This window comes from Bombus vosnesenskii, unplaced genomic scaffold (assembly GCF_011952255.1).
Source record: "Bombus vosnesenskii isolate JDL3184/JDL3185 unplaced genomic scaffold, Bvos_JDL3184-5_v1.1 scf7180000013311, whole genome shotgun sequence".
Lineage (NCBI taxonomy): Eukaryota > Metazoa > Arthropoda > Insecta > Hymenoptera > Apidae > Bombus > Bombus vosnesenskii.
In genome coordinates, this window is record NW_022882959.1 from 182548 (window position 1) to 195836 (window position 13289).

At 42.7% G+C, this 13289-nt stretch overlaps 1 protein-coding gene across 1 annotated transcript in view; it reads right to left on the reverse strand.

Moving 5' to 3' along the window:
• The window catches only part of LOC117234954 (octopamine receptor beta-1R-like), a 46976-nt gene extending 36267 nt beyond the window's left edge, over positions 1-10709 (reverse strand). The window contains exon 1 of the mRNA XM_033496545.1: positions 9932-10709. Within this exon, the coding sequence (XP_033352436.1) occupies positions 9932-10686 (755 nt within the window). The 5' untranslated portion in view covers positions 10687-10709. The remainder of the gene's footprint in view (positions 1-9931) is intronic.
• Between the last annotated feature and the right edge of the window lie 2580 nt (positions 10710-13289).

Here is a 13289-nt window from a genome sequence, read left to right on the forward strand (position 1 = left end):
TACGTTGAATGAACGTTCGTGATTCACGGAGGAGCGCTTAAATCGGCGACGGAACGAAAATTCGATTTCCTCGATGACCAACGTTATTTCTTTGATAATATGCTGGGAATAATGGCGAGAATACGTCGTCTCTGACCGGCGTTTGCGATCTATTCCGTCCTTTCGAGCTATAAAAAGTAGGAAAGCGAAGGGAAATTTCATAAATTATGGCGATGCGAGTGGCAGTGGAGAAGGCCGTCGGTGAAAAGTTTGCCATCGATCTCGGTTGGAAAGGGAGAGAAAAGTAAGTAATCGGTTTGCGAGGAAAGTTCTCGCCGATATCTATTAAAAAGAGGAAGGCAAGGCAGTCCTCCGTCCTATTTCAAGGGCCGCGCGACACGTTCGATTCGCTTGGAACGAGCAACGTTGAAAAAAAGTTCTCCACCGTGTATCTCATACCTTCTTTCTTTTCTTTCTTTTTCCTCATTTTTCTCATAGCGTATCTTCATTTTTTACATTCCGTGCGATAACGTAACGACTTATAAAGCAGACAGTCTACCTAATTTCGCGTATTCGAATTTATCAAGAGACTGGAAACGTAACGTGCAAAATGTCTGTTCCTTTCTCGAAATTTCTCGAAATACTTGCGATATTTTTGCTTTCGTCGAAACGTTTTTTCAACGATTTACTGGAACGAAACGCTCTGGGATCGAGTACACCGCTCTGATGCGGCGCGAAGATATCCAGTGGCGAGGATAACGCGCGATAATCGCGAGATCTTATTTATTTAGTCACGACGATTCAATTTCCCGGCGAATCGACAAAAATCCGCGAAAATTCGCTGGTTCGCGCTGCAAAGTCAAACTTTCGCCTGCCTCGCTACGCCAAAGGGAAATTTGTAGCGCGTCAGCTATACGAGGGAACAGATCTGGAAAATTGCTCTTTCCCTCGACAGCAAGGGGAAACGCGCCACGAGAATTCGAATTAGCGCCACGGCTCCTCGTTATTTTCCCTCTAGTTTTACACGCATATCCAAGTTTTCAACGAACGACGGAAATCTCGTCTCGTCCTCGTATAATCTCGTTGCACCGTCTGCGAAGAAAGTGCTTTGTGCTACTTGGATCGGTAACTCCATTCGTGTGGCAAATGTTTAAAAGCGTGGAAAATGGTGGAAAATCGTGGAAAGTCAATGAATATTGTAACTACAGAAGTATCTTTGTGCGAACGCATCTCGTTAGAAATAAGCTTTAAAAACACTTTTAAAGCTTTTCAACGATGTTGGCTGCTTCTGTCGATGCATCAACCGGCAACCGTGTAGAAATGTGGCGATTCATTCGGCAGGATTTTTTCCTCGTGTCGGACGATTCGTCCGTCGATTGGTCCGCCGTAGAAACGATTCCAACTACAGGGACGGTACTGGCGATTCAACGAAATACATGGCTGGCATTCGCCAGTATTCCGATTACTTTCGTTCCAGCCTTTTCTACCCAGGGATTTTCAAGGATTTACAGTCACGTCCCCCCAGTCGCGTTCTCGTCTCGTCGCTTTAGATCTCTTCGTCGTGGTCTCGCGATTTTCATTGCCGTCGTGTTTTCGCGAAAACGGAAAGGTTTACGCGTTCCGCTGCCACCAGGTGATCCACCTTGCTAAATCTTGTAAAACGATGACATCGCTGGGAAAATGTTCTTTCGCTTCCAAATCCTACCTTTTGCTTCCATTTTAAAACAGGGTCGAATAAAATTCAACTTTGTATTAAATTCTGTTCGTATTAAAATGTAAATTTGTTGGAATAGTAGACGCATCGGGAATAGAAGACGCGATAACTCACGGTCATGGTAATAAACGAATTCGTTGCTAATCGGGCGAAAGCTATTCTTTGGTCCGTCAACTCTCGTTTCTACGACGCAAAAAGACGATACTTTCGAATAATACGCACGGTACTTTATCGAATACTATTTAAATAAATAACGATTCGAGGGACGTTGTTTTTAACTTTAAACTGAATAATCGTGTTTCTACGGAATCGTGGAATTTAAGCATTCCACGTTTAATCGGTCGAGCAAATCGTCTACGTACGGACGAAATGATATTAATAAACATGGTATAGTGGAAACGTGATTCGCTTAATAACGTTCCGAGTGGAGTAATTACTTTGCTGGTTAATGGTGTGCTGTTTGAAGTGACAGCGTTACAGCGAGTCGAATGTAATAACCGTGATACTAAATCTATGGGTGCACGCGCAAAATAGGCCGATTAATCCGTTAATAAACGCAACCAAATTACACTGTTTCACGCAGGATGCGATTAAAAAATGCAATTTTACACCAAGCGCAGATTGTTCGACCAGATTACCGGTTACCGGTTACCGGTTATACGTAATCGTAAAATTTGGCGTAATGTCTAACGTGCACCGTAGATGATCGATGTTCTCGTAGAATAAGCAACGCGATATTTCAATCGTTCCCTCTGATACGAGACAGAGATGGACACATTTTCCTTTCGTATTTCTCGAATCCTTCGAATCGACGAATCGCCCGACGAAGCTAATCCACGCGAGACGTCGAGAAGACAGAGTCCGGTATTCGTAAAGTTCTCCGCGAACGTAAATTAAAGAAGAAAAAAAAAAAGAAAAGAAACACGGGAAGCGGAAGAATCGTCAGGAGAAGGAAGGGATCGATGAAGGAAGCATTCTTTCGAGAGAGTTTGAGGAGAAGCGTAACCGAACTAGCGTGTCGCGAGTATCGCTCGAGACATCGCGGTTCCGCGGCTGAAAGCTTGAAAAGTAAATCTGACAGCGACATAGAAGCGGGCATAGGCTCTCTCGCTGAAGCTATAAATCCAAGATTTTCGTTAAGCCCGAAGGAGACGCGTCAAGGCTGCTCGAAAGCATTCCGAAATACGAAACACCGGGGAGCAAATGTGTCCGTAAATTATGGATAGGATCTTGGAATCAGCTTGAGAAACGAAAGAAAGCGTCGGAAGGCGTCTTGGTCCTCGTCTTCACTCGCGATAAGTGCTTTTCCATTGTGCTGCATCGATCGCCCATCTCACACGGACGTATATTTTCCGGTTTTCCGGGACTCGTTACAATTGCGTATCCCCCTAATTTAGATCTCTGGTTTTTGCAAAGTGTCAGCAGTGCAGGAACGTCGAGTCGCAGACAAGGTTCGTGAAACGTTAGATAAAACAACGAAAACTACCGAGTATATATACGTATAATAGTACGAGTCAGGGATGAATTCTCTTTAACGAGTATGTTGGAAATCTAGAATGACACTTTTCATTGACATCATCTCGTTCGAGAGAGAATAGTTTCTACCGATTTCTCCTAACGAGCGCATTTTTTCTTTATTTTTTTTTTTTTTTTTTACTCGAATTTATCGAATTTCTTCGTTTTGTTGGGAAAAATCGGCGTATCAGCCTATCCTTGATTTAGATTTGAAGCGAGAAACACGTGGAATCGACTCACGCGGAGCGTAAAGATCTCATTAATAATAGCCCAACGGCGACGTGAAAAAAAAACTTGCACAAAACGTTTCGCTTCGTCGCAATTCTCCCTTCGTTCCTGCTTTTGTCAACGATAAAAGTTTCATGGAAGGGAGTAGGACGTAGCCAACGACGGCCTAACCCCGTTTACGAACTGCAGGCGATCGGATCATGCGCACAGAAACGCTTGCAATCGCTTCGAGTACGTACACGATTCCATTCAGACTCGCTTAACGAAACTCGAAAGCGAATCTTGCGACAGTTTCGAGTAATAACGTAAGATACGTAATAGTTTATTCTTCAGCCTGCTGGCTTCAATTTCCGCAAGAGTTTACTGGTCCGAAAGGACTCGAATTATCAGAATCTTGAGATCGTTTCGAAATTGAGACTCCAACCAACCATCGCTGATCGAGAGTCGCTAATCGACAGAGAGAGAGAGAGAGAGAACAAACGGGAAATAATAGATTCAAGAGCAACCGTTTCCACCGGCGTTTGTTATTCAACGACGGCACGGCTCGATAAATTTTGCGCTGACCCAAAAAGGCCACGGGACAACGCGCTCGAACCTCGAACGGAATTTAAAGAGCGCTCCTCTTCGAGTCAAGCCACTTAGCCATAGACTTTTGCATCGATACCGAGCCGATCTCTCTCTCTCTCTCTCTCTCTCTTTCTATATATATATATATATATCATATATATAAGGTCACGAAGAGACTTGCAGCCGAGAGAGAATACCGTCGAGAGGCTTCGTGAAATTTCGGACGGCGTTTCAACGAAACTCGTTCGTGGATCTTGGAAAATCTGAGATGTAGATCACTTTTATTAGGGTAGAAGGATAAGAGGGATGGCTTTTCTAAGGGACGAGTTTCTAAAGAGATTATGATTTAGGAGTGGATGAGCGGTTTTGGGTATCGCAGGGCAAGCAACGAGATCGTGGTGTTCGTAGAGAGTGGAAAAGATGAAGTTTCAAATTCCCAGTGAAAACGTTTCATGTACACCGGCTACGAAAAGAGTATTTTTACATCGCTGCATTTATTATCGCGCGTTAAGTATATACTTGCGATGTTGGATACGTCGTTTGATTGGAAGCGTTTCCAAGTTGAAGACGATTCAAAGATGGATCGTTACTGAGCAAGCGAGACGATACGAACCAGAGAGGTAGATATCGGTCAGACGTTACGAAAGCCAGATCGAGAACAGTCGTTTAGAAAGCGTCGTATCAAACGAGATCGAATTATCGTTACTTTCGTCGAAAAATATATGCTAATTAACCGTTGCAATTTTTCTATGTGCTTTATTTGGGAATTTTTCGAAATTGAGAGCAAAGACGGAGTGCCGTTTCAGCGAGGATGGAAATTTGTCAAAGTTGCAGGATGCGTAGCACGTTGTTTCGCTGGGTTGTGAACATTTTTAGAAACTAGGACGCCACAGTATTTGTAGCAGATTGAGAATTTTTAGGAATTCGAAAGACAGGTGGACGTGATATTTTTACAGGTTGTCGTAAACTCGAAGAAAATCGAAATACGATATCGTTGCTGTAGAAGATTAACGATTTTTTGGACGCAGGCACGCGAGCATACTATTCTTCCCTATAAAGATCTACATTTCATAAAATTGTTTAATCTCTACAGTTTATAGCTTTTTATTAGTTCAATCTCTGTAACGTTGCTCTTTCATTTGTTTCAACTGGTCTTTCGATAGAATTTAACTCGTTTATTACGTACGCGTTGAACAGCAATTTACGGTATTGAAATTATTTAAATATTTGCGAGAGTACGTTTCATCGAAACAAACTTCTTCAAATTGTAGAGCTGCTAGCCGTGTTACCACACAAGTTTTTTTTATCTAAAACTTGTTTAAACATCTCTGCTAACACCGCTGTTAAAATAACGAGTACGTTGTAGAAACGTATAACTCGGCCGTGGTTAGCAAAGTTGCTAAAAATAACGATGCGATGCGATTGTCCAACTATACAATTTTCCATTCGCTTCGTATAAAATGAGGGAATTTACAGAGGGTGTATAAATCGTTTTTATATCTAATAATATTCGCAATAAACTTCTTAATTTGTTAAGCTTGGCGATATTCGTAATAATTTCTAATAATTGTCCGAGATAGTAATCTGATAGTATTGGTAATAATCGTTAATTCCTTAAAATAAAGTCAAGTAGTAGAATAATGTGAAAACAAAATGACATATATCGAGAATTACATATTACAAGATAGAAGATTTTGCGGATCAGAAAGGGAAGAAGAAACGAATTACAGATTCCTGTACAGATTCCTTCTCCCGACAAAGTTCAGCGCCTGCCCCGCTGGCGAATAGTTGCTTTCCAGACTAGCCAGACGAACGACCTCCACCCCTAGATCGAATCGAGTTATTACGACGCACCACTTTCGTCCTGGCATGGCCATGAATGGCCGTGAATGCCTATGAATCGACGACGTGTGACCCTTTAAAAATTTCATCGACGGCAATTTCGTAGCCACGACGTAAAACAGTACTTTGGCTCGACTCCTCCCGGTATCGAAGCTCGAGAACCGCTGAGACGCTGAATTTTCGAGAGCGTCTCGAAAATCGAAAACCTGCGAAGAATACGTTCAATAGTCGTTCGATTATTATCTATGCGCATGCATTTAAGCATTTACCCGACCTTCCATTTGTATTTAGATCGCGAAATTTTTACGTATTCACGGGAAATTGATTTCTAGAAGCTTCTAGCGAGGTTTTACTATTTTAATTCTATTCTGAGACGCATAATTCGGCGGATCGATTTGTAACAGGAAGCTGAAAGTGGAAGCTCCATTATCGGAACACCGATTGACGAAAAGTAGAATAATTATAAGATGAGAGCTCTTCCTGCAATTCGAAATCAATGAATATTCGATCGGATATCGTAAAACGCGTTATAAACTTTGAAAATGTTTCAAATGTTTCTCCGTTGAATCGTTAGTCGTCGAGTTGCGGTTCGATGGAACGAAACTTTGACTGTGAAAAATATTAACGTAACAGGATATAAAAAGGCGACTATCTAAATCGCGACATAAATGAAACCTTTCGGTCCTTTGCCCTTGAAATTTTTGGACATTTCATAACAGAAACGATAGATTGCACAGATATCGTTGAATATACGTATATAGTAGGTTGGAAAAGAGCGGATGGTAGCACACGACACAGCGGTTTTACCTCAATTTTTGTACACTATCCGAAAAAAAACAGTTGTTTTCGAGAACGTTGATCGATTACCACGGTCGTAGAACAAAAAGCGTAATGCAGTTACATTAACCCATTCTGGCTGTGAACAAGCTTGAAAATCTAGAAAAAATTCGCACTCTGCGTTGCACTCGAAAAACAAAAACTTTATTCTAAAGCCTTAGATATAACTTAGCTTAACTTGGTCTTTTTATCCCTCGATCGATATACGCATATTCAATTGTTAACAAGTAAATTCGTGGTACGAACGAAGCGGGGAAGATTTCGTGATTCGAGATAAGACGAAAATCAAGGATACAGGGACAGATGACAGAAAGTTATTATTATTGGGTCGAAAACGTAGAACACGATGTTTTCGCTTCGAGTCTGACTTTCGAGAAAGTTGAGTTTAAAAATTAGTCAAAGATCAGAGTATCGGATCGTGTTTTGTATCGTCGCGTGTAGGACCTCGACGAAGAACGCTGTCAATGGTCGATTTTCATCCGATGGATAATTAAACAAACACAGGTATGGTCGATTTTCTCGTTTCGTCGAAGAAAAGTCGACGAGTTCGAAGAACGTGTTTGACATTGCCACATAGAATAGAATATAAGAAGCAGACCAAAAGGCATCTGCCTTCGGCTGCTAGAATTGCAGGATCGATTCATAAACACCGTCCGACCCTCGTCCCTCCTCGTGGATGACGTGCTAACCTTCCCATTTGCAAGCTCCGACCGCTCCGTCTCATCTTCGACGCGATGGTAGTGGTGGTTTCGTTGCTAGAACGATTACGCTGAACAACGGCGGGACGTAAATCTCTGAAAGAACGCTTGATAGAAACGTGAAAGCGTAAAGGTATTCCCGATTATACGATAATTGTTCGCCGTGAGAAACGAAGGATTTACGGTGCTTTCTATCGTATCGCATTTTTATCATAATGATAAATTATTTCTTTTAGAATCTGTATTTTATTCGTGAAATTCTCGTCAAACAGAGTTGATAAATGGACTGTCAAATTTTTCGGAATGTCAGCATTTACAGCGTTAATTTACTTCGTAAACCACCGTAAGCTATATATAAGATCGTGTGGTGTAAGCTTTTAGAAGCACGTCGAATTCGTTGAATTAACTTTTGCCCGCCATTTGTCTGCGATAAAGGAAACGCGGTTCCGGCAACATCTGCGTTCCTTTAAGCAACAAAATTTAAGAGATACTTTTCCTCTCTTTGTTTCTTTTTCTTTTTCTTTTTTCTCTTCCTTTCTCGTAAGTTACTCTACTTGGACGGAGCAAATGGACGTCGCGAACCAGCGACGTGTCGTCCCGGTAATCGCTCGGTCCTCGCGATCCTTAATTACGATTTTCATTCTTTACTTGTTCCGTATCTCGACGGTGAAATCGTTTGCCAAAAAGACACAGACGTAAAATACACGCGAACGAGGTTCTGCGTCGCGAGTAGACAGAGGAATAACGATCGTGATTGGAAATAATTTTTAATCGAAACCGCGGTTCGCTCTGTCTCTTATACGTGGATCGCTTAATTTTATTTCTCCGAGCAAACGTCATACTCCTATTTCTTGTTTAATTCGAGTTTCATCGAGTATTCGAGGCCCGACGAACGACGACCAACCACCTTTACCAATTCCTTTTTCCGTATGTACTCTATATATATAAATGACTATACATAAGTAGTACTAGTACATAAATGACTATAAAATATATTTTCTTTAAAAAAGAGAGAGAGATTGCAATTGAAATTTTGCCGATATAAGAAAGACCGTTCGAACGCGTTCGTTAACCACCACTAGCTGCGTAGACTTTCGTGTCTCGGTGTACATAGCAGCACGTACACATATCGAAGAAGCAACGCGACGTTAATTCCGCGCGTCGACGAATCAAGCAACTCTTGCAAGATGCATAAATGTTCTCAGCTAGAGATAACATTCGCGTCGACGTATCCAATTTCCGACGACTGCCGATCGACGAGAAAAAGGGAGAAACCACCGCGTTCCGATATTTCCGATGCCACCGACGCGGAAAGTGTCGTCGAGCGTCAGGAAACGATCGTCTCGGCCGAACGGTTTCGCGGAGAAACAACGCGGTCCTTCGCCCATTACCGAGAAAAATCAAATCGGAAAATTTGATCACTGCAGCTGCTACCGATATCTGTAAGGAGCGCGGAAGTAAGCAATTGTTCCTAGAATGCAAAATATTTCTCATTTCGTAAATTTGACGTACCGTGCTGAGAGACGATTCGAATTAGTTGCTATGAGAATACGATGAAACGACGAAAGAACGGATGAAATACGCGTTTCAGCGGTAGAACAAGTCCTTTGTTAGTGGACTTTGTTGGTGCAACTATCTTCGAAATTGACATATCGAGCACGGTCGAAGCCGGTTTGCACGCAGGATGAGCCGTTTCAATCTAGAAATGGATTTAACGTAGTGGCGACTGAACAGAACTGAAAATACGCGAGATTCGAAAGAGATCGAGAGCACGTTGGAATATCGATTAGAAGGTGGAGAGAAGGACGAGTGGAGAAGTCGACGGTGTTTCGCGTCACTCGATACCAAAGAGTCGAGTTTAATCTCGTCTCGTACGTACGAATAGCTGCGATGAAAAATTTCATCCAATTACGAATTTCACGAATTTTATGAAAATCGAACACGCGTTACAAAGCGTTAAAGTTTACTTTGAAAACTAAAGATTACGTTCAATTCGAAGAATTCATAACGTAGTTGGTAGGTAGAGGCCGAACAAATTTCAGATTCGAAGATATCAAACGGCAAAGTAAAGTTGTAAATAACGGCGAAGCGTATAACGAGATAAGACGAAAGACGAGAGGAAGGAAAGATCACGATCGAGTTGTTCCATCGAATGATTCGATTTAGCCGAAATTCCTCGAAAATCAGGATTTAAAATTCTCATCGAATATCTTTTATACGATCGAAATCTTCGCCGTCTATACGGCGTACGTAGTTGAGAGCGGCGATGATCGCCTGGCCAATTATTACACACCGCTGGCTGGCAAAGTGCAAAGAAATGGTTGAACGGCGAACGATATAACATGTTTAGGATACTCGTAAACGGATAAAGACGCACCGTCTGGGTTTACCTTTGCAAACGTAGCGCGATTAAAGAATAAAAAGAGAGAATTAAACGATTATCTTGCTCTAACGATACCATCGTAATGTTACTCGTAGCGCCGCTGTAAACTATAATTTTGCGTGGCTGTTTGCCCTAGAGCGTTAAACGAACGAGAAAGAAAAGACTTACCGATAGAGCATCCGCTCTTGACGATCAGCCTCCCGGTAAATCTTGTAATACATGGCGATCATGATGATTCCAGGCAGCCAGAAACTGACACTGGAGCTAATCACGGCATAGAGTTTGTTCACTTGGAACACGCACACGTCCGGAAAATTCCTTCTGAACTCGAGATGCTTTTCGGTGGTGTACCAGCCGGCGAAGATGGGCAGGAAGCTCATCACCGTCGGCGAGCACCAAACCACGCTCAGCATGGTGCTCAGTCGAAGATTCGTCATGATCAATGGATAGTCCAACGGTTGCACGATCGCGTAATATCGATCCACGCTGATGCAGCACAGATGAAGAATCGAAACGGTGCTGAAGAACACGTCCAGCGAGTTCCACACGTCGCACATGAAATAGCCGAACAGCCATCTTCCGGACAGCTCGACCGACGCGTTGAACGTCATGGCGAAAATGGCCACCAACATGTCGGCCAACGCCAACGAGACCACGAAGTAATTGGTAATTACGCGAAGCTTCCTGTGCCTCATTACCGACACGATCACCAATAGATTGCCGAACAGAGCGCACAGAATGATGAAACCCATTACCATGGCTTTTACCGTTAGAAGAATCGCGTGTTCCAATTCGTGGCCATTTTGCTGTTCGTAGGGATTCGTGGAACGATTCGATGGACCAGTATCGACCAGCACGTCCGACAGACTCGATAGATCGGTGTTGTTGTTCGAATCCTCTTCCATCGTCTCGTTTAGTTCCATCTTTCTCGCCGCAGCTCTTTTTCCCTTCCCGTCCCGTTACCGTGATCCGCGCCGCTGCTCGACGTCCTCGTCCGCTACTTCGACGACCTCGTCGACGAGGTTACGCCGCAGGTTCCGTCGCAGGTTCCGTCGCAGGTTCCGTCGCAGGTTCCGTCGCAGATTCCGCCGGGCCATCGAAGGAGCAGGGAAATCCACTTTGCTTTAGCTGGCTAACGGATGATATCGAAAGGTTAGATATGGATGCGAGTTGCGTTGCACGTTTCACCGTTCCCAGCCAGCCATTTTCCTGGGATAACGCGAGTCGTAAGGACAGAGTCGGATTCATCGGTGAACGTCGTTGGTTCGAGCAACGATCGTCTTATACGTGCTCGGGACTGAACCGAGAGACTCTCGAGGCGATTCGTTGGACGAGTTGCAGGCGGCACGTTGCACGGTTGCATTTCCATTCTGTGACTCGGGCTGCTCGAACGAGGACGAGACGAGGCACGGCTCCGTGCGATTCTTCCACATCTTCGGAGTCTGAAATTGGAAAAGAGAATCGAAGCTCTTGCAGGAACTTTGTTTCGTCGTTGATACGAATCGGACGCATTCGAAATGGTGCATTAGAAATACAAACTACTTTTTCTACGCGTATTATTCAGCTTATAACGTGGACAAAATGTGCAAAGTCTTGGATTTGGAAAGTCCTACGTATCCCGTATTTGTGCGCCCAAGAGTAAGATTTTTGCACGGTTCGTAATAATATTAACTCGACCCTTTCATCCAAGATGAATAAATATCATCATACGTAATTGCAATTATCGATATTTCCGTTTTTATAGATATAATCGAAGATGGTTATAATTTGCGTACGTAATAGATAGATGGAAGATAATCGGTAAATTTCATTCGGCTACTTTCAAAGAAACAATCGCATTTCGCGTCGATTCCTCTTATTCGCGATTGCACAATGTGAAAAATAACGAAAAATTACCGAACCGGTAAAACGTGCGTGTCCGCTGGTTTTACAAAATTCGTACGTGCTTTCTCGTCGTAGAGAAAATTAAATTTCGAACGAAACGGGATTACGACGAGGGAATTGGCTGAAACAATACCTTGGTGAAATATAAATGACGAACGCTGATCGAAAGATGACCGATATATGCAGCGTAAAGCAAATATCGTTGGTCGCGGTTCGTTGAACGGTTCCTCCGAAATTACAATATAAAAATTGTTCATTTATTACAGACCGGTAATCTAATTATTTAGTCTAATTATTTTCTACGGCTATTAACGGTAGCTATACATATGTAGACACTGTCCAATCTTGTCAGTCGTTTTATTCTTCCGTGGCTGTTTGTTTCCTTGGATCGAAGTAATTGAAAAGCTAATTTACTACTTTAATTTAGCCACACGGTTGATTCGCGTGATAAAATACCGTCGTCCCTTTTCCTTCCATCCGAATTAAATCCCATTACGATTTAATTATCGCCAACTATATTTTCCTCAACGTCAGGTTCCAGCTTCTCATCGGTAATTGATCGATCGTTCGCTCGGTCGATTAAACTCGTTCGTTTTACACTTTCCCTCTCGATACCTTATTTCAAATAAAACTACATTAAATCTATCCCGTTGGATATTTCAAAATCACGCGAATCTGCCGCACAATTTCAATCGATCGACATCGAGTTTCCGGAAACGAAGCACAACCTGAGAACCACCGTTCGCAACGGCGTGCCACTAATCTGACGATATAATCACAGCGGGAAATTTATTCGTAAATTGCGTTTCGGCGTTAATTGCGTTCGATGTTATTAGCGAGAGCAATTACAGGCAAAGAATTATTAAATCGTCGTTACAGTTAACGGTACAGCTACCGTAGATTAACTTAATCGACCAACTCGCGGTCTAACTCGTTAAGCGCAACAGTGTAAGTAGCGCGTTAGTAACGGCACAGTGTAAACAACCTGGAACTAGATCTACTCTGGTCCTCTGCACTTGGCCAAGGATGCGAAGCTGCGACCCCCTTCTACGTAGGATCACGATTTATGCACGATTATGCACGATTATGCACGATTATGCACGATTACATGCACATCTCTACATATGCATACACGTTAAGCGTGTGGTAACCGATAAATCGATTTATTCGTATTGTTTGTTTGAGAAAAATTGCCAAAGATACTTTTATATTTTCCTAACTTTATCGCTGTAAAATTTCTACGCGTTTTTCAACGTCCTTTTTAACAAGCACGACGGTTTATGCTCTGACGCGATACTATATTCCATCGTGCAAGTATTTTAAACGCGTAATACATTCTTTCGGATAATCCTGTATTTACCGAAAGTTTACCGCTAATCGATAATGAAATCGTACGATCGATAAAATCATACGACGATAATAACGTCATCGAGGTAATTCATGCGACGATGATAAAACAACAGCTATGTTACGTCGCGTAACACTCTACCTAGCCCAGGCCACACACCGCGGGCAACATGGCAACCAGATGTCTTCGGATACTCACTGCGTACCCTCAATAGCCTCAAGTACCTTCCATAAATCTCATAGATTTCCTAGTAAAGGTCCTTCAAACCAAACGAACGTCTGTTTCCGAAGAATT